The sequence below is a fragment of the Rhinatrema bivittatum genome, chromosome 4, assembly GCF_901001135.1.
Source record: "Rhinatrema bivittatum chromosome 4, aRhiBiv1.1, whole genome shotgun sequence".
In the NCBI taxonomy this organism is placed as follows: Eukaryota; Metazoa; Chordata; class Amphibia; order Gymnophiona; family Rhinatrematidae; genus Rhinatrema; species Rhinatrema bivittatum.
Window position 1 is genome coordinate 46,229,860 of NC_042618.1, and position 20,115 is coordinate 46,249,974.

The window sequence follows — 20,115 nt, forward strand, 5'->3', positions numbered from 1 at the left end:
ATGAAACCTGTTGCAATTTGAACCCAATAAAAATACTGCATATTTAAAAATTTGGATGCTCTGGGACTGATTTAATTCTTCTGTCTCTCCGTGGTGATTTACATATTGTTTGTGGAGAGCAGTGGAGAGCAGTTTCCGCTCCTTTTGATGTTTATGCAATTTGAACCCAAACCATTTTGTAATATCCCCAGAGGCAATTAAGGATCAATTTATTGTAATCTTCCCCCAGCCCACCTTTGTGGACCTAAGTGTTTTACAAAAGAACTAACACAGAATATAGCTTGTTAAAGATTTTATTTTATTTATTTTGAGGGAAAAATTTATCATACAAGTAAAAATTAGCATTGAGCATCATACAAAAAAATAAGTCCTGGTACTGGGCAATCTGTGCTAGAACATTTCCCCTTTTATCTTCATAGGGAAAGTGAGGATTTTTTTTTTAATGCATTCTGCTGCACAAAGTGCTAAATAATACATTTAATTTTTATAGTTCAGGAAAAGAAAAAAAGCAATATAAAGAGTGCAATCTACAACTGAATACATTCATTTGCAGTAAACAGAATAAGACTGCATAAAAAGTCAAAATGATACAAAAGGTGAATTTTTTTTCCAAGATTAGAAAGTTATAACTGAATAGGCAAGTACATGTAGGAACTGTGTTCTAGTTCCTTTTTTGTATTGGGAAACATGGTTATGTCTCATTTAAATGAAAAAAAAAAACCAGACACATACAACTTGACCTGGCCATCTACTGAAGAAGTCTTGCACAGAGCAGGACTGGATGCAGTGCAGAAATTCAGCAAGTACAGATAGGAAGATGAAGCCAGCCAATGCAGACAGCTTTTTGCACAAGATTTGCATTCAAATGAATTCCTCACATATGTTTCTCTGCGGAGTATCTTTATGAAGAGCGGGCAGGTTTGCAGATTATGTCCCATTTAAATGATTTTAAACCCAACAATAAACCAAGACATGCTGTAATGGAAGCTGGCCCTTCGCAGTACATTTGGATTTCACAAACTGCTGAACTGATATGTAATGTCTGGTAGCAGACTAAAAAAACCTCTTGCTTGCTGATTTACCTCATTGAGGCTATTCTGTTCATTTTGTTGCTTTCATGACACTCCATTGCTATACAAAGTGACTTTGAACCTCAAATTCAGTACTTGTTCACTTTGCTTTATTGCACTAGCTACTATAATAGTATTTTTCCTAACTACTTCTAATTAGCCACAATGTTGACTCATTTAGATAATGAACTATATGAAATAAATAAAAAAGGGAAAAGGTAGTCTTCTGAAATTTTGCAGACGTTGATCTTAACTCTTGAAGTGAACAGTGTTGATGCACTTTCTTAAAGAGCTACAATTCATTTACCTATCCTAAAAATGTCAACTATAAGGATGCAATTTATTTTCCTCCTCAGAGAACTGTTGTATGCAGACTTCCTACAAATTCCTCTAAATTGTTGTACTCTGCAGTTTAGAGACTATAGAAAGTTCTTTACAGTGTCTTCAATGACAGTCCAAAAATATGCAGTCTTTAAATGGAAAAAAGGTATAACACCTTAAGCTGTTCCACTGGCAGAGTATGAAAACTGAGGAAAATGTGGTCTTCTCTCATTATCTGCAAATTCCATATTGTCATCTGTAAAACCAAAAGATTAGCATGAATAACATCTTGCCAGTAGAATTAGTCTCTGGCCAGTCTGGATCAAGTACATTAGTTAAAACAAAATCAGAAGCTCTGATAAACCCCAATAAGAACACTCACAATGCAAAAAGAAAAATCTAACACCCATTTAATACCAGAAAGAACACTTCCCCTAGTACTCTCACCTTTCCTTTGCCTACTCTGGATCCTCTGCTTATTTGCATCTTTTCCATGCAATTCCTCAAATGCACAAGTGTATATATTTGATTCAATCAGAAGGTACCCAATGTTACTTGTGCTGCAAGACACTGAAACACTATTCTGGTATCCTAAAGAAACTAATTAGCTAAAATATCACACCAAAATTTACACAATTTATAAACATCTAAAATCAGAAGCCCTAGGTGTAGTGCCACCTACTGGCTCTGGAGACCAATAAGTCTTCATAGAAGTCTCATTACCTTCTTCCCAGGATCCCCCCCCCCCCCCCCCTTACTGGCTCCTCCCCTCAATAGGAGTTTCCCCAGCAATGCTTTAGGCTAATAGGGTTGGGATCCATCTTAGAGACACCCCAGTCCGGTCTTCAGGATAGTTATAAGAGCAAACCAGCATATGCAACTCATATTCATGATCACTATGGTTTTCCTGAAGACACCCCTATCCAGTATGATTTTCAGACTAGAGTCTGGAATAACTGCTCTAGAATACTGCCAGAGAGAAGGCAGAAAAAAACCCTAAATGTCAAGCCCATTTTAAGATAGCTCTGGACATATGAGAGCACTGCAACCTGTAACACTGCTCTATTAAGCTCATTACATTTTTTAAAGCTGCTTCCACATCTATGTCCATGCTAGGAATGCAGCTCTATACAGGTACACCCATATGCTTTTAACACCTCTATATAGCACCATCTACCTTAATGGTCAAGTCCCAGTCAGTGGTCAATTCAGTATCTATAACATCTTGGAGAGACTTTAGAATAGCTCTTTGGGTCTAAGTGAGCTCATACTAGTCTTACTACAGGGAGACATCAAAATGGAAAACCTCCCTAGTAGGTCATCCTACATCAAAATGAAATGCCATCTTATTGGCCCACTATCTGAATAATGGCCCTATTTTAGCTACTTGTGTCAGACAGCAGAACCCTTAAGGATAGCAAATGTTGCTTACCTGTAACAGGTGTTCTCACAGGACAGCAGGATGTTAGTCCTCACATATGGGTGACATCACAGGATGGAGCCTAATCATGGAACGATTCAGTCAAAGTTTCCAGAACTTTGATTGGCCCCTACTGGACATCCACAGCATGGCACTAACCCTGCAGCCAGCAGGGGTCCCCCTTCAGTCTTATTTAAAAGCTACAGGCAGTGCCAAAAAATAAAAACAAAACATTTTGAACCCAACACCGCGGGGCGGCAGGCAGGTTTCGTGAGGACTAACATCCTGCTATCCTGTGAGAACACCTGTTACAGGTAAGCAACATTTGCTTTCTCACAGGACAAGCAGGATGGTAGTCCTCACATATGGGTTAGTACCGAACTGAGGATGTCCAAGCATGCACCAAATGTACCCAGGTGTGCAAAGCACTAGGACTGGGAGAAAATTTGGCCGAGGGCATCCTGAACCCTAACGGGCAGGCAGAAGGGTGTTGGTACATCACGTTGTAAACAGGTTACGAAGGACAGACTGGCCGAAGATGGAATCTTGTCTTCAGGCTTTGTCCAAGCAATAGTGGGCTGCAAAGGTGTGGAGAGAACTCCAGGTGGCAGCCCGGCAAATGTCAGAAAGCGGCACTGATCATAGGTGAGCTACTAAAGTCGCCATGGCCCTCACATAGTGTGCTTTAACACTGTCTTGAAGTGGAATGCCTGCTTGCTGATAGCAAAAGGATAGGCAGTCCGCTAACCAGGAGGAGAGAGTCTGCTTACCCACAGGCTGCCTTAATTTGTTAGGATGGAAAGACGAATTGAGTGCTTTTCCTGTGGGCAGCTATACGGTCTAGGTAGAAAGCTAGAGCCTGTTTACAGTCGAGGGTATGCAGAGCCTGCTCTCCTGGGTTAGAATGGGGCCTGGGAAAAAAGGAAGGTAGTGTGATGGATTGATTTAGATGAAAATCCGAAACTACCTTGGGTAAGAATTTAGGGTGAGTGTGGCATACTGCCCGGTCCTGCAGAAGTTTAGTGTAAGGCGGATAGGTAACTAGGGCCTGTAATTCACCAACTCTGCGAGCTGAAGGGATTGCCAAAAGGAAAATCACTTTCCAAGTGAGATACCTAAGTTCACAGGAGTGAAGAGGCTCAAATGGTGGTTTCATGAGCCAATCCAAAACCAGGTTAAGGTCCCAAGAAGGGACCGTAGGATGACATGGAGGCTTGAGGTGAAGCAAGCCCTTCAAAAAACGTGTTACAAGGTGTTGTACTGATATAGGAACATCCGACACCTTTATGGAAGGCGGCTACCGCACTGACATGCATTCTGATGGAAGTTTTTAGACCTGACTCTGATAAGAGCCAGAGATAGTCCAAAGACATCGTGATTGGACAGGTAAAGGGGTCAAGGGACTGAGAAGAGCACCATGACTTAAACCGGTTCCATTTGTAAGAGTAAGATTTTTTCGTGGAAGGCTTCCGTGAAGCAATCAGGACTTGGGAAACTGGTTCAGAAAGGTTGAGTGGCTGAAGGATTAACTTTTCAACATCCATGCTGTCAGGGACAAGGCTTGAAGATTGGGGTGGCGGAGGCACCTGTTATGAGTAATCAGAAGCAGGTCCTTTCCCAAGGGAATGTGCTGTTTAAACCACGGATTGATAAGATCAGTAAAAAGACCAGCCTTAATCTAATCAATGCAAGCTTTAATAAAAGAAATGCGTCTTTTCTTTGATGCAGCAGACAATACACAGCAAGGGATGTATGCCCAAACCTGCACAAGAGATCTAACAGGCATGTTCAGCAATTTAAGGGTCACCATTAGCCATTCAACAGGTGTCTGCATATGCCTGCCCATTATCTTATAGCAAATTAATACATTTTAGGCATTTGTGTGTGCTCTTACTATGGGCAGGTACCTCTGGTGTAATTTCCAGGAATTGAGACCAAGTTAGTTTTGTTTTTGACCAGGTGTGATGTCATCTGTGCTGGCTGGTACCCTGGTAAGTTTCATGTTCATAGTTCTTCATAGTACTAGTGTCACGTGCACAGGATTTCTCAATCTACTAGGTGTAGTTTTGTGCTGGCTATTATTACATTTCCCCCTTTGAAGGGCGACTCCTAGGAACCCTTCACAACTATCTGCGTCGCACATCGCCTGTCTTAGGTTGTCCCGCCTAGTTAAGGCTAATCCTTACCGGCTGGAGACTTTACCTGTCTTCATACCAATGTGCTCATTTTTCACAGATAGTTATCATGGGTGGTGGGGAATGGTTCAGTGTCATCATTGGAATCCAGAAGCAGCAGGTTCAAGGTTTCAGCTTGATTGAGCATGATCCAGGTGCTGGTCTGGGTGATCAGCATTTCAGATACTTGGTCTCTGCATCTTCGTAGGTAGATGCAAAGGCATGGCATGCAGAGGCAGACAAGCCCAAGTAAGGCAATCGTACACATGGAGCCAATTAGAATTTTGAATCCTGAACCTAAACTAGAGAACCATGATCCAAGGGATCCGAACAGATCACTGACGGGGGTTCTTAGGAGTCACCCTTCAAAGGGGGAAATGTAATAGCCAGCACAAAACTACACCTAGTAGATTGATATATCCTGTGCATGTGACACTAGTACTATGAAGAACTATGAACATGAAACTTACCAGGGTACCAGCCAGCACAGATGACATCACACCTGGTCAAAAACAAAACTTGGTCTCAATTCCTGGAAATTACACCAGAGGTACCTGCCCATAGTAAGAGCACACACAAATGCCTAAAATGTATTAATTTGCTATAAGATAATGGGCAGGCATATGCAGACACCTGTTGATTGGCTAATGGTGACCCTTAAATTGCTGAACATGCATGTTAGATCTCTTGTGCAGGTTTGGGCATACATCCCTTGCTGTGTATTGTCTGCTGCATCAAAGAAAAGACGCATTTCTTTTATTAAAGCTTGCATTGATTAGATTCTTAAGGATGGTCTCTTTACTGATCTTATCAATCCGAGGTTTAAACAGTGTCTGCGAATGGAGAGATCCTGCAGTATTGGAAACCACACTTGGTGTGGCCAGTGAGGTGCTATCAGGATCATGGTTCCCTTGTCCTGACGAAACTTCTAGAGTCTTCGAGAGAAGAGGAAGTGGAAGGAATGCATAGAGCAGACCGGTTGTCCACGAGAGGAAGAATGTCTCTCTGGGCTAAGAGTGTTTGCTGCGAATGAGAGCAGAAGTTCTCTACTTTGCGGTTTTGAAGAGACACAAAGAGGTCTATTTGAGGACATCCCCATTGTTGGAAGATGAAATTTGCTACTGAAGGGTTGAGAGACCACTCGTGCGGTTGAAAGATGAGACTCAGCTTGTCTGCCAACACATTGTCCACTCCCAGTAACCAGGTGGCCTGAAGTACATCGAATGGTTTAGAGCTTCCGCCCATATCTGTGCAGCTTCCTGACACAGAAGGAAGGAGCCCATGCCTCCCTGTTGATGTACCACATGGCCACCTGGTTGTCCATCTGGATCAGGATAACTTGAGAGGCGATCCTGAAATGCCCTGAGAGCATATCTGATTGCTTGATGCTCTAGGAAATTTGGTGTTTGGCTTCCTCTGGACACCAAGATCTTATGTCTGCAGATTGGCCACATGAGCTCCCCATCTGAGCTTGGAAGCATTGGTGGTGAGAGTTAATTGAGGGTCTGGAGCCTGAAAGGGCAAGCCTTGGAGGAGATTGTTCTAATTTCTCCACCAGGCAAGAGACTGACAGAGTGAGTTGGTTACATGGACAATGGTCGACAGGGGCTGAATGCTTTGAGTCCATTGTGACCATAAAGTCCACTGCATGACTCATGGCCAAACAGGCCATTGGTGTGACTTGCACTGAGGACGCCATGTGTCCCAGAAGGATGAGAAAGTGGCGTGCAGCCACGGAATGCTGAGACTGCAGCTTTTGTGCCAGAGACACGAGAGTGAGAGCTCTCTGTCGAGGTAGAAAAGCCTTTGCCTGCAAGGTGTCAGTCTGCCCCAATGAACGACAAGGTTTGAGATGGGACTAAAGAGGATTTGTCAGTTGACGAGAAATCCTAATGAAATTAGAGTGTGTAAGGTTGGATTGAGGGACAACAGAGCAGCTTGCTGAGTGGGAGCCCTGACTAACCAATCGTCTAGATAGGGGTAGACGTGAACAACCTGAGTTCTTAGGAAGGCTGCAACCACTACAAGGCATTTCGTGAAGACTCGTGGTGCAGACACTAGGCCGAATGGAAGCACTCTGTACTTGTAGTGCTTGGGTCCTACAAGAAACCTCAGGTATTTGCGATGAGATGGAGTTCTCAATATGAGTGTATGCGTCCTGGAGGTTGAGAGAGCAAAGCCAGTCTCCTCTTTGTAGAAGAGGAAGAAGCGAGCCTAAGGTTACCATTTTGAGCTTCTCTTGCTGAAGATACTTGAGGGCCCGTAGGTCAAGAATAGGACGAATGCCTCCCGATTTTTTGGGGATTAGAAAGCACTGGGAACAGAATCCTAGGCCATGCTGAGTGGGGTACGGGGTTCTATTGCCTTGGACTGGAGAAGGAGGGAGACCTCTTGATCCAGGACGGACAGAATGATCGGATGTTCTCCACGTTGGTAGAGGTGGTGAGTCCGGTGGCACAGAGAGAAAGTTCAGATGGTAACCTTGAGCAATTATCGCCAGTACCCATTGGTCTGAGGTGATGGAGTGCCATATGTTGAAGTGGCGCAATCGACCTCCCACTGGTACGTGAGGCAATGGAAGCTGGCTGCGACCTGAAGCAGGACCTGGTTGAGGAGCTGCTTGCGGTTTTTGTTTCCGTGTCTGACTAGACTGGGCTTTTTAAAAAGGTCTCGTGGAACGGTAGGACTTCTTTGGGCGGAAGAATGACTTTTTAGAGTCCTTTCAGAAGGGTTGTTTTGAAGAATAGAAAGTATCAGACAGCTGTCTTATCTCATGATGGTCCTTAGGTTTTGCCACTGTCCGCTGAATCTGTTCTCCGAACAGATTATCTCCTACACAGGGTAGGTCAGATAACCTGTCTTTAGGGGTGTGCATTTGTTTTTGCCGTATTGGCGATCTGCAATGTATACTGCACTATTCGTAGTATTCATGGGGAAGCGAAACGTATCGCGATTCCCCACGAATACACAAATCTTCCCCAAATTATATGGCCACCTAAATAAAAATTTAAACAAACCCCCCACCCTCCTGAACCCCCTCAAGACTTACCAAAACTCCCTGGTGGTCCAGCGGGGGGTCTGGGAGCCATCCAATGCAATCACACCCTCACTATGTCACAGGGGGGTGATCGGCGCCATTTTGAGTACTGGCATTGGATGGCCGGCGTGCAGGTCGCTCCCGGACCCCCGCTGGACTTTTGGCAAGTCTTGTGGGGGTCAGGAGGCCCCCCCAAGCTGGCCAAAAGTCCCTGGGCGTCCAACAGGGGTCCCGGAGCGACCTCCTGCACTCCGGCCGTCCGATGCCAGTACTCAAAATGGTGCAGATAGCCTTTGCCCATACTATGTCACAGGGGCTACCGGTGCCATTGGTCAGCCCCCGTCTCATGGTAGGAGCACAAGATGGCGCTGATGACCAAGTGACAGGGGCTGACCAATGGCACCGGTAGCCCCTGTGACATAGTATGGGCAAAGGCTATCGGCGCCATAATGAAACTGGCACAGAAGGTGTGAGTGGATTGGATGGCTCCCGGACTCCCCGCTGGACCACCAGGGAGTTTTGGTAAGTCTTTGGGGGGGGGGGGGGTGTCAGGAGGGTGGGGGGTTGTAGTTGATTTTAATTTTAGCTGGGACACGAATAGAAATCGCTGTATTAATGCATCGGGGCGCCATACGGCTGAATGCAACGTGTCTGCTCCCCGACGAATCCGAATCACGAATGCAACGTATGGCGTCCCTCTGCACATCCCTACCGTCTTGTACCTCAGGGCGAAAATTGGAAGACTTGAGCCAGGCCCATCTCCTTGCCGAAATAGCTGCTGCAGATACTCTAATAGTAGTCTCAAAGATATCATAGGATGATCTGATCTCATGCTTGCCTGCCTCAAATCCTTTGTTTACTAGGGTTTGGAGTTGCTCTTGAAATTGATGAGGCAGGGAGTCTGTTAAATCTTGTATCTACTTAAAAATGACCCTATTATATTGGGTCATATAGAGCTGATAAGCAGCAATTTGGGAGATGAGCATTGATCCTTGGAAGACACGGCAACCAATTGCATCTAGAAACCTCTGATCCTTGCCCGGAGGAAAAGAAGTGTGAGGCTTTGATCTTTTTGCTCTTTTCTGTGTGGGTTCAACCATTACAGATTGGTGATCCAATTGAGGTTTTTGAAACCCTGAAGCTGACTGCACCAAATAGGTAGTGTCAGCTTTTTTGTGGACTGGAGCAATGGAGCCAGGATGTTCCCAGTTCTTGAGGAGATCGAATAGAACCTGGTGAATAGAGATAGAGGTTATTTCCTTGAGAGCATCCAGGAATTGAAGCAACTCAATCTGATGTCTATCATCCTGTTCAGTCTGTAATTGGAAGGGAACTAATTCAGACATTTCCTTCACAAAATTTATAAAGGAAAGGTCCTCTGGAGGAGAATGCTTTCTACTTTCAGTGGGTGAAGGAGGCGAAGGCAAATCATTTGTCTGGGGAGGAATCAGTGCATGTATAGGGATCAGCATGTGCTCCCCTAGGAGCTAGAGGGGGATGGGGTGGTGGGATACATGAAGGTCCTGGTCTAGGTTCCGAAGGAATAGGTGGAGGCACCAATGAAGGCATCAAGGATATCGATGGATGGCTCTGTGGTGCCGACTGCCGTATTGGCACAGATGGTTGGATCGATGGCGAGGGACGTATCGGCATCGATGGCTGAGGCAGAATTCCCGATGGAAGGATAGGGAACAGTGTTTCTCCTCCCAATGACAAAGTAAGCGGGGAGGGCACCAGAGCCATTGGTGACCCGGGGTCCATCTGTGGAAAAGCGGCTATGAGCGCTTCCAACCTGGAGAGCAGCGGTGCCAACGCTGCTGGAATTGGGTCATGGTCTGTTCCGCAATCTGTACCGGTATCTGTGCTGGAGGAACCTGGAGTCACCGCATCGCCTTGTCGATGGCCTCCTGAACCATCCGGTCCAGTTCTTCAAGCAGCCCTGGCTCCGGAACAGAAGGAGGCAGAGGATTAGCCAGAGGGACCACCGTTAAAGGCAGAGTCGTGGCTCCTGATACGTTAACTTTGGCTACCTTATGTTTCAGAGTAGCCCAATTCCTATGTATTTCTTCCTACTTTCTCATAGTTCCTATTTCTCCCTCCCCACCTCCCTGTTTTATGTAATTTCAATACTTTGTGTTTCCTGTTTGATATAAACCGATATAATGTCCCCACTAATATCAGTATAGAAAATTTAATAAATAATACCGACGGGTGAGAGTTGCCTCGGTGACCCAGTTGCCGAAAAGGTCCGTGCCTTTTCTGGACGGGGTTTCTTCGACGGCAGCTCGGATGATGGAGAGGTCGATGATTTCGCTCCTCGATGGTCCAAGACTTTCGATGTCTATGTTTGTCTCTACAAACCCCTCGGTCCTGAGGGGGAGTAGAGGGTGTCGAAGGCCGAGATGTCTACATCGGACAGTCACCGGTCGATGCTGACGCGAAGTTGACGGAGCCGGTTCTGACGACGTCGATGCAATGGACTGAGTCTGGGTTTGAGCACAGAAGAGAAGTTCCATCTTCTCCATTCTGGTCTTGCGACCTTTTGGGGTCATTAGGGCACATTTGGTGCAGGTCAAGACATTGTGCTCTTGTCCAAGACACATTACACAGACGTTATGGGGGTCTGTGATAGACATGGTGCGATTACAGTCTGGGCAAAGAGAGAACCCCGACGCAATGGAAAAAATTTAGCTGCGATATGGTTGACAGCCAGTAGGCCGCAAGTGCCAAACTCAATGGTAATCTACAGAAAAACGGGTAAAAACTTATCGGAGTACCACGGCTTGGAAAAGTTGGAGGAACTCCTGTGGTGCAAATTAACTTTCAGTAATTCCGTGAGGAAAATTCCTGTCAGTAATCTCTGCAGAGCTCATTAACTGCGAGGCTACTGCTGCACAGAAAAAAAGACTGAAGGGGGACCCCTGCTGGCTGCAGGGTTAGTGCCATGCTGGGCATGCACCAGTAGGGGCCCAGTCAAAGTTCTGGCAACTTTGACAAAAGTGTTCCATGATTGGGCTCCATCCTGCGACGTCACCCATATGTGAGGACTACCATCCTGCTTGTCCTGTGAGAAGCTAGTGATTCTCTTCTGGACAGACAGGACTAATAGGGAATAAGAGGCCTAGCCTGCTTGTGGGGGAAGGAGCTTTTAGAAACTGATCTTGGGGGAAATATGCTTGCCTTAAAGTTCACTGAACTTGCTTACAATAAAGAGATACAAAACCTCTTGCTATCACCCCTGCTCCCCTTGAGTCATCTACTCCTGCCCTGTGACATTCAAGAGTTCTTGCTCTCAATCTGCCTCTTCAGGGCAGGTGTTAGGATGATCTCTAGCCCTATCAGAATTGAGGAATGGCTGTATCCCCTTACTTCTGTTAGCTGTAGGGGTGAGTATAAAAACAAATATAAGAATTTCCTTGTTCTCTAAGGCATGCAACACAGGCACTGGATATATGCTCTTGCCTGCTCCTAGATGATCCTTTCCATCAAGATTGTGACCCAGGATGCCTCAGTTAGCCACTGGCTTCCATTTCAGGGCCAGAGCCACAGCCTATAGTACTGTTCGAGCCCTAAGTTTCCATTCAATCTCAAGACCGTGGGAACACCAGACTATGGTGAGACTTTAGGCCTAGAACCACAATGCTACAGCCCCTTTCAAGATCCAGTGCAGTCCCTCTGTCAAACACGATCACTGTGGCTCAAACTAGTGGTTCTCAACCAGAGTCTGGACACACTGGTGTGTCACTAAGGGATAGAAAGTGTCATCAAAAGTTTGATATAGCTTGTGCTTTCTATAACAGCCACATGTGCTTGCTGCTTGAGAAGAGTGCAAAGGAGTGTGGTACTTGCTGCTTTTCCCTCAACTCTGGCAATCATTGCCACCATTGGTCCAAGCCAGAAATGTTGCAGGCATGCTGTATCCTACCACTGCCCCCCTGGATTCTTGGAGTTTCTCTCTATATGCTAGTTTTTAATTTTTGGGTCTTATTCCTTATTAGTAAGGGTCAGTCTGTATTCTGGAGGTGAGAGATTCTGCTAACTAGGATGTAGATGCTGTGTAGAAATCTAGAGCAGTCTGGCTTGCTTTGTTTTTCTAATAGTAAGTGTACTGTTTTCTATATTTGCAGTCTTGCTTTTTCATAGGTTAGGTTGCTGCTGTTCAAGTCCTGGGTGTTAGTGCTCTTATGGTATGGCTGGTATACTTAAATGTGTGTCTTTTCAGCAAGTTTCATGTTATTTCACAAAGTATCTGGCAGGGAAAGGATTCTGAAGTGCTATTTCTGAGGGGATACCAGAATTTGAATATATTTTTTGTATGGTGAGTTGAAAGGGGAAATTTCCTAACTTCTCTGTATAAACTCCAGAAGAGTCAGAGGTCAAAACTTCCTTAGAAACTCATGCATTTCACTGTCAACCTATTGAAAAACTGCATGTGCATATCAGTCCCAGATTTCTCACTGATGCAGTAAGCAAAAATTAAAATGTGAAATATTTTAGAAGCAGTTATTGAAATTAAAGAATATTCTCTCTTTTTTTACAATAAAATACCTAGGATTTTTTTTTTTTTGAAAAGCTGTTAAATGTAGTGTGCAATGTGTCATGCATGTGAGCATCTGGCAGGTGTGTCATGATGGAAAAAAGGTTGAGAACCACTGGCTCAGACTATCCTTCACTACAACAGAAGACAGCCAGTACTCCTCCATATACAAAAAGCCTGCAGCAGAACTTCATTTCTGCAAGCCAAAAGCCATGAAAACAGGTTTGGGGGGGGGGGGGGGGAGAAGAGAATTAGGAGCAGAAGCAATAGGGATCCTTGAAGGCAAATGGCAAGTGAATGTATCCTATTAAGACTAATGCCAATTTACTAAGCAGGCAGGCAGTGCTGTACTTTACATGTTACATACTTGTAGATGTAGAGAGACCACCATCATGGACCATTTTTAAAAAAGTAATAACTACTGTTGTCCAGATATTTTACATGCTGCCTGAATATTATGATACATGGCTAAAGAGAAGCCATGCATTCCCCCCCTATAAATATTCCATTGGAGCAGACAAAGGAGGGGGAAAAAAAATTTATAGCAAGTTTTCCTCTGACATTCACTAACAAAACATTGCATTTAAACAGCTGTGCAAGGGAAGGAATGGACAGGGTAACCACGGACAGCAAGAACTCAGGCAGTGTGACTGAACCCTCAATACACTATTCATGTGTTCTGCAGACAGAACATTAAATTGCTCTTAAACTACTGGCAATAAAAGGTGAAAAAAATGGTACACAATCATTTTAAAAAGGATTGAGATTTGACCTTGCAACTTAGAAATGCTCCCAAAGATCAGCTCAAAAAACTGGCTAGAGATGAAATACCAAAATTTGAGATTTTCCTTGTTGCACTTTATGTATTTTAACATTTTTATTAAATTAAGGCTAAAATTTTATTTTACTAATTAAGCCACTTTTTACAGTAAAAAAACTAGCTTGAACATCTAGAAATTTAGACTAGTGTACCTTGATCAGGTGGGGTGATCGTGATCATCTGTGCTGTAAATTCTTCATCAAAATATCTTGTGTCAGTCTCAGATGTAACTTGTGGCTTAAATGGAGGTACAAGCTGTGAAGTTAAATATACATTAAATCACAGTATGAAATAAAGTGTAATGTTCAGATGAAATCTTAACCAGAATCCAGCTCATGTTTTCAACAAGACCTTTTTGCCAGAACCAGAGTGATCCATTCCATGTTTTGGAGGAAGACCAGAAGGCAAAAGTTCCTAACTGAGCTGCAAGTATAAAGAAATGGGTAGAAACTACTGGGTCAAAAAAAATATAAAATTCAGCAAGGGCCAAGTTTATAAGTGGTATTTTTAAGCAAGCTGAAAAGTCAGATTTGATATACAGTATTATCTATATTTAATTTATAGACTATGTAAGGTTCAAGGCAGTTGACAATACTACAAGCAAAAACAGGCATAAAACAAGTAAACAAAATATTAAAAAAATTATAACATGGTCAAAACAAAATACACAAATCAAAATTAAAAAACAGAAAAAGCAAAGAGAGCAATAAATATTAAATCTTTAGTTGCCTATAGCAGCTGTTCTAGGACAGCAGAATGCAAGTCCTTACAAGTGGGCAATGTAAAATCTCTGGTTGGAAGCTTCAACAGCTTTCAGATGTCTGAGCATGTGCAGGATGTCCAGTGTTAGATGTCACACAGGTACCCTCTCAGTTTAAGGTAACAAAATCCAACTTTTAGGGAAGGTGGGTTCTGTGAGGATTTGTGTCCTGCTATTCTCAGAGAATAACTGCTACAGGACAAGCAGGATGTTCCTCAAAAGCAGGGAATCCCTAGGTATAGGTTGCTTTAACTGAAAAGGGGGGGAAGTGGGAGAAGAGTTGGATTCTAAACCTCAAAAACCTTTCAGAACAGACTTACAATCTGTTGTGTCAGAGCCATGAACAGTAATGAGATGTGAATGTATCAAACTTCATGTTGCAGCTTTTTTCATGCAGGCTGACCTCAGATGGGCCACAGACACTGCCATACTCAATACTATGAACTGACATACCCTTCCAGGATCAAGCCTACCGAGTATAATAGATGTAATTACCCAGTTAGTATGCATTTGGCTACAGCAGGTCTGATCTGGAGTGGACAGAAGACCTTAAAAAAGTCCACCCAGATTTTTGTTTGGATCCAAATAAAGGCTAAAGCTCTCTTGCAATCTAAACTGTACAGCCTCTTCACATCTGGCTTGAGAAAAACACACTGGAAGCACATTTGACTGGTTTAAGGTAAAGGTGAAGACATTACCATATGCAAGAACTTGTTCAACACACTTATGAAATATGTTTGTATAAGGTGGATAAGTAACTCAGGCCTGGAGCTCACTGATTGTGTGCCAAAGTGACCAAATATGGATCTTCCAGGTCAGTTACTTCAGAGCACTGGTGTCTAAATGCCTCAAAGGGCATCAGCTGAGTAGTATGTTGCTGAAGTCCCAAGACAGTTGGAGGTTTTTATGGGAGGCTTTAATAAGAGTAATCCTTGAATGAAATCTTACAGCTAAAGGCTGTACAGAGATGGGTTTACAATTTACATGGTGGTAATAAGCACTAATTGCAGAGAGGAAAACCATAAACAGTCTTGAGAAGTGACTCAAGTAGTCAAGCAGTTTGCATGTGTGGAGTAGGAGAAATGAGCTAGGCTATTTCCTTTACACTAGAAGGCAAGCCTCTACTTAAACCAATGGACCCTCTACTAGAGTCTTCTAAAAGACAGGACAAGATACCTCATCCAGCAGATTTAAGGACAGAGTGCTAGGGACTTGATGTTGGGATGGAGTAATGGAGAAATTACTTACCTGATAATTTTGTTTTCCTTAGTGTAGACAGATGGACTCAGGACCAATGGGTATATAGTGTACTCCTGTTAGATTGCAATCTGATCAGTCTCCAACTGCTGACGTCAGCCCCTAGTACATATACCCCTGCAGGAAGTGCAGCTCCTCAGTATTCTTCCTTGCAAAGCATTGTGGATATATGTGTGACTGACTGATTGATTAACTTATGATTAACTTAGATAACTTTTGTTAGAACGTTAAAAACTTGATTAACTTGAACTGGTTGGTTGACTATAGCTGGAGCCCGCCAGTGGGCCCAACTGGAAAGCGTCGACACCCGGCAGGGTGGATGCCCTAGGGAAATGAAAGCATGGCTTACCCTTGAATCGTTGAAGGACCATGTATAGTGGCAGCCGAAGGTGGGCTGCTGAGTCCATCTGTCTACACTAAGGAAAACAAAATCAGGTAAGTAATTTCTCCATTTCCTAGCGTGTAGCAGATTGACTCAGGACCAATGGGATGTATAAAAGCTACTCCCGAACTGGGTGGGAGGCTGCCCGTAGTCCATTAAGGATTGCTCTTGCACATGCTGTGTCCTCCCGAGCCTGAACATCCAGACAGTAGAATCTGGAGAAGGTATGGATGGAGGACCACGTTGCCGCCCTGCAGATCTCAGCAGGTGACAGCATTCTAGTTTCTGCCCAGGAAACCGCCTGGGCTCTGGGAGAATGGGCCTTGACCTGTAGAGGTGGTGGGTTTTCCCGCTTCTACGTAGGCCGCCTTGATGACTTTCCTTGATCCAGCGGGCAATGGTTGCCCACGAGGCCACTTCCCCTTGCCTCTTTCCGCTGTGAAGGACGAAAAGGTGGCCCGTCTTGTACTGGTTCCGACATTTCCAGATATCTGGATAGGAGTCTGCCGATGTCGAGATGGCGCAGACTACGGGCTTCTTCAGACTTCAAGTCGTCCATCGCAGGTAGCGAGATGGTTTGGTTAAGGTGGAAGTGTGAGACCACTTTGGGGAGGAAGGAGGGAACCATGCGTAGCTGAATGGTCCCCGGGGTGAGTCTGAGGAATGGCTCACGGCAGGACAGGGCCTGTAGCTCTGAGATGCGGTGGGCCAAGTACACGGCCAGCAAGAACACAGTCTTCAAGGTTAACAGACAGAGGGACAGGCCTCGGAGAGGTCTGAAGGCGGATCCCGCTAGGAATTCCAAGACAAGGTTGAGGTTCCACAGGGGCACTGGCCACTTTAGTGGTGGGCGAATGTGTTTGACTCCTTTCAGGAAGTGTGATACATCTGGCGTCCTCGCTCCTGGAGCCGTAGCATGACAATGCGGCCACCTGTACCTTGATGGAGTTGAGGGACAGACCCTTCTGTAGTCTGTTCTGTAAGAATTCCAGGATCACGGGAACTTTAGAGGAATGTGGTTTGACATTGTGGTCTTCGCACCAGGCCTCAAAGACTCTCCAGATCCTTATGTATGTTAGAGATGTGGAGAACTTGCGTGATCGGAGGAGAGTATCTATTACTGCCCCCGAGTATCCCCTCTCTCAGGCGGGCCCTCTCAATGGCCAGACCATAAGAGAGAATTGAGCTGGGTCCTCGTAGCAGGTCTGTATGGAGGCAGGGGTAGTGGATTCCCTGCCAGTAGTCTTCTCATGTCTGCGTACAAGGGTCTTCTTGGCCAGTCCGGAGCCACCAGAAGAACTAGTCCCCTGTGCTGCTGAATCTTGTGAATGATTGCGCCTAGCAAGGGCCACGGCGGAAAGGCATATAGCAGGGTCCCCGGTGGCCAGGCCTGTACCAGGGCGTCAATCCCCTGGGACTGCAGATCCCGCCTGCAGCTGAAGTATCTGGGTACTTGAGCGTTGGATCTGTTTGCTAGAAGATCCATGTCTGAGTCCCCTATGGATTCACTATCATCTTGAAGGCTGTGGGTGACGGCTTCCATTCTCCTGGGTTTAGACTTTCCCTGCTGAGGAAGTCTGCCGTGGTGTCCTTCCTGGTGATGTGGACGGTGAAGATGTCCTGGAGATTTGCTTCCACCCAAGCCAGAGGGTCTATTTCTAAGGACACCTGTTGGCTTCTGGTTCCGCCCTGCCGGTTGATGTAGGCCACCGTCGTGGCGTTGTCCCACATCACTGACCGCTTTGTCTCGAAGTCTGTGGGCGAACCACAGGCAGGCTAATCTGACCGCCCGTGCTTCTAGGCGGTTGATGTTCCACCCCACCTCTTCTTCGTTCCACCGCCCTTGGGCGGTTAACTCTTCGCAGTGTGCTCCCCACCCGTGTAGGCTGGCATCTGTGGTGAGCAGGGTCCAGGTTGGGGAGGATAGTCTTGACCCCCGGTTCATGTGGCTGGTCTGTAGCCACCACCTTAGCTGGGTCCGGACTCTGCCTGGTAGTGGTAGACGTACGGAGTAGTTCTGGGATCATGGGTACTTGCCAGGTTCTTATGGCCTGGATTGGCCACTGTTGGAGACAGTATGCTGGGCTTGATGGACCCTTGGTCTGACCCAGTATGGCATTTTATGTTCTTATGTGATAGGAGTGAGCGTTGCAGGGGCCTCATGTGGGCCCGTGCCCATGGCACCACTTCCAGTGTGGATGCCATTAGTCAGAGGACTTGCAGGTAATCCCATGCTGTGGGACGAGGGGCGCTCAGCAAGGTCTGGAGCCGGTCCCACAGCTTTGATCTCCTCATGGGGGTCAGGCTGACTGTCTTCCTTGGTGTCGAATCGGACTCCTAGGTATTCCAGCGACTGCGAGGGCTGTAGGGAGCTCTTGTTTGTGTTGACTACCCCTCCCAGGCTTTCCAGTAGAGCTAGGACTCTGCTGGTTGCTTGGTGGCTTTCCTCTGGTGATTTTGCTCTGATCAGCCAATCATCCAGGTAAGGATGAACGAGGATTCCTTCCTTCCTGAGTGTTGCCGCCGCCACTACTATTACCCTTGGTGAACGTCCGGGGAGCAGTGGCTAACCTGAAGGGTAGTGCCCGGAACTGGTAGTGATGATTCAGGACCTTGAAGCGTAGGTAGCGCTGGTGTTCCTGATGAATTGGGATGTGTAGGTAGGCCTCCGACAGGTCCAGGGTTGTGAGGAACTCTCCTGGCTGTAATGCATGTATGACCGATCGTAGTGTTTCCATGTGGAAGCGTGGGATCCTTGGGTGTCGGTTGACCGACTTGAGGTCCAGGATGGGCCTGAATGTACCCTCTTTCTTGGGTACGATAAAGTAAATGGAGTAATGGCCAGTATTTGTTTCCGGAGTAGGTACCGGGGTTATGGCCTCAGGGTCCAGAAGTCTGGTCAGTGTAGCTTCCACTGCCACCCTCTTGCGGGGGTCGTGGCAGGGAGATTCCATGAACTTGTCCGGAGGGGTTTCGAAGGAAGTCCAGGTAGTACCCTTTCTCGGATGATGGCTAGGACCCACTTGTCCGAAGTTCTCAACCCATCTGTAGTAGAATAGGGTTAGCCTGCCCCCTATGGCTTCTTCCCTTGGATGGGTTGGCTGAATCTCATTGTGGGGTGCAGCTGGGGCCTGGACCCGAGCTGGTTCCCCTCTTGTGTTTTTTCTGAAAGGACTGGTTCCTGCCCGTAGGGCGGGGCGCTTGATAGTTATTCTTGTAAGGGTTGAAGCGCTGTGAGCTTCTGCCTCTGGTGGACCTGGGAAAGGGACGCTGGTTTCTCTTAGTCTTGTCTTCTGGCAGACGAGGTAATGGGGAGTTGCCCCATTTGTTAGCCAGTTTCTCTAGTTCGCTGCCGAACAGGAGGGATCCTTTGAAGGGCATTCTCGTGAGGCGTGTCTTGGAGGAGGCGTCAGCCGACCAATTTCAAAGCCAGAGTTGTCTCCTGGCTGCCACTGTGGATGACACTCCTCTGGCTGCTGTGCGCACTAGATCGGAAGCCGCGTCAGAGGAATGATAGTGCTGATTCCATGTCTTCTCCCGGGGTGTTGTTCCTGGCTTGGGATAAACAGGAACGTTTCACCACGGTGCAGCAGGCCGCAATTTGCAGGGACATGGCTGCCACCTCAAATGCTTGTTTTAGTATGGCTTCCAGGTGCCGGTCGTGTGCATCCTTGAGCACCGCTCCTCCCTCCACTGGGATGGTAGTGCGCTTAGCGGCCGCGCAAACTATGGCGTCCACTCTAGGGCACGCCAGAAGCTCCTTGGTTGCTGGGTCCAGGGGGTACATGGCCGATGAGGCTCGACCCCCTTTGAATGAGGACTCCGGCGCATTCCACTCCAGGTCAATTAGCTGTTGTGCCACCTGTAAGACAGGAAAATGGCAAGACGTCTGTCGAAGGCCCTCCAGCAGGGGGTTCATTCTAGGTTCCCCCGGGGTGCCTTGGCCCGGGATAGCGAGTTCCGATAGGCATTGGGATACAAGGTCCGGAAGCTCATCCTTTGAGAAGAAGCGTCTCATGGTTCGGTGTGGCTCTGTCCCCGAGGGAAGTTCTCCCTCCTCAAGGGGGCTAGACTTCTTCCTCGTAGAAATCCGTGTCCCCGTAGGTGGGGCTTCTGGGTGGTGGGAGCCTGTGCCTAGGCCTCCAGGGTCCTGGGGCATGAGGGTCTTCCGGTGTCGCATATGGCTGGTCCGCCCGGGGTTCAGTCTGCATCTTGACAAAGGCGTGAATCCCCTTAAATAACTCTACCCAGGAGATCGATGCTGGGTCTAAGTTGAGGGGCGCCGGTTCCCTGGGGGTCCCCGTCTGTGGGATGGACTCACTGGGGCCTGCTAGGTC

The 20,115-nt window shown here is 46.4% G+C and overlaps 1 protein-coding gene across 3 annotated transcripts in view; it reads right to left on the reverse strand.

The window, feature by feature from the left end:
- Positions 1–277: 277 nt before the first annotated feature.
- AKT1 (AKT serine/threonine kinase 1) overlaps positions 278–20,115 on the reverse strand; it is a 305,064-nt gene continuing 285,226 nt past the window's right edge. For all 3 annotated transcript variants that reach the window (XM_029598073.1, XM_029598072.1, XM_029598074.1), the window contains 2 exons: positions 13,532–13,634; positions 278–1,647 (listed from right to left, as the gene is read on the reverse strand). In XM_029598073.1, the coding sequence (XP_029453933.1) occupies positions 1,568–1,647; positions 13,532–13,634 (183 nt within the window). In that variant the 3' untranslated portion in view covers positions 278–1,567. The remainder of the gene's footprint in view (positions 1,648–13,531; positions 13,635–20,115) is intronic.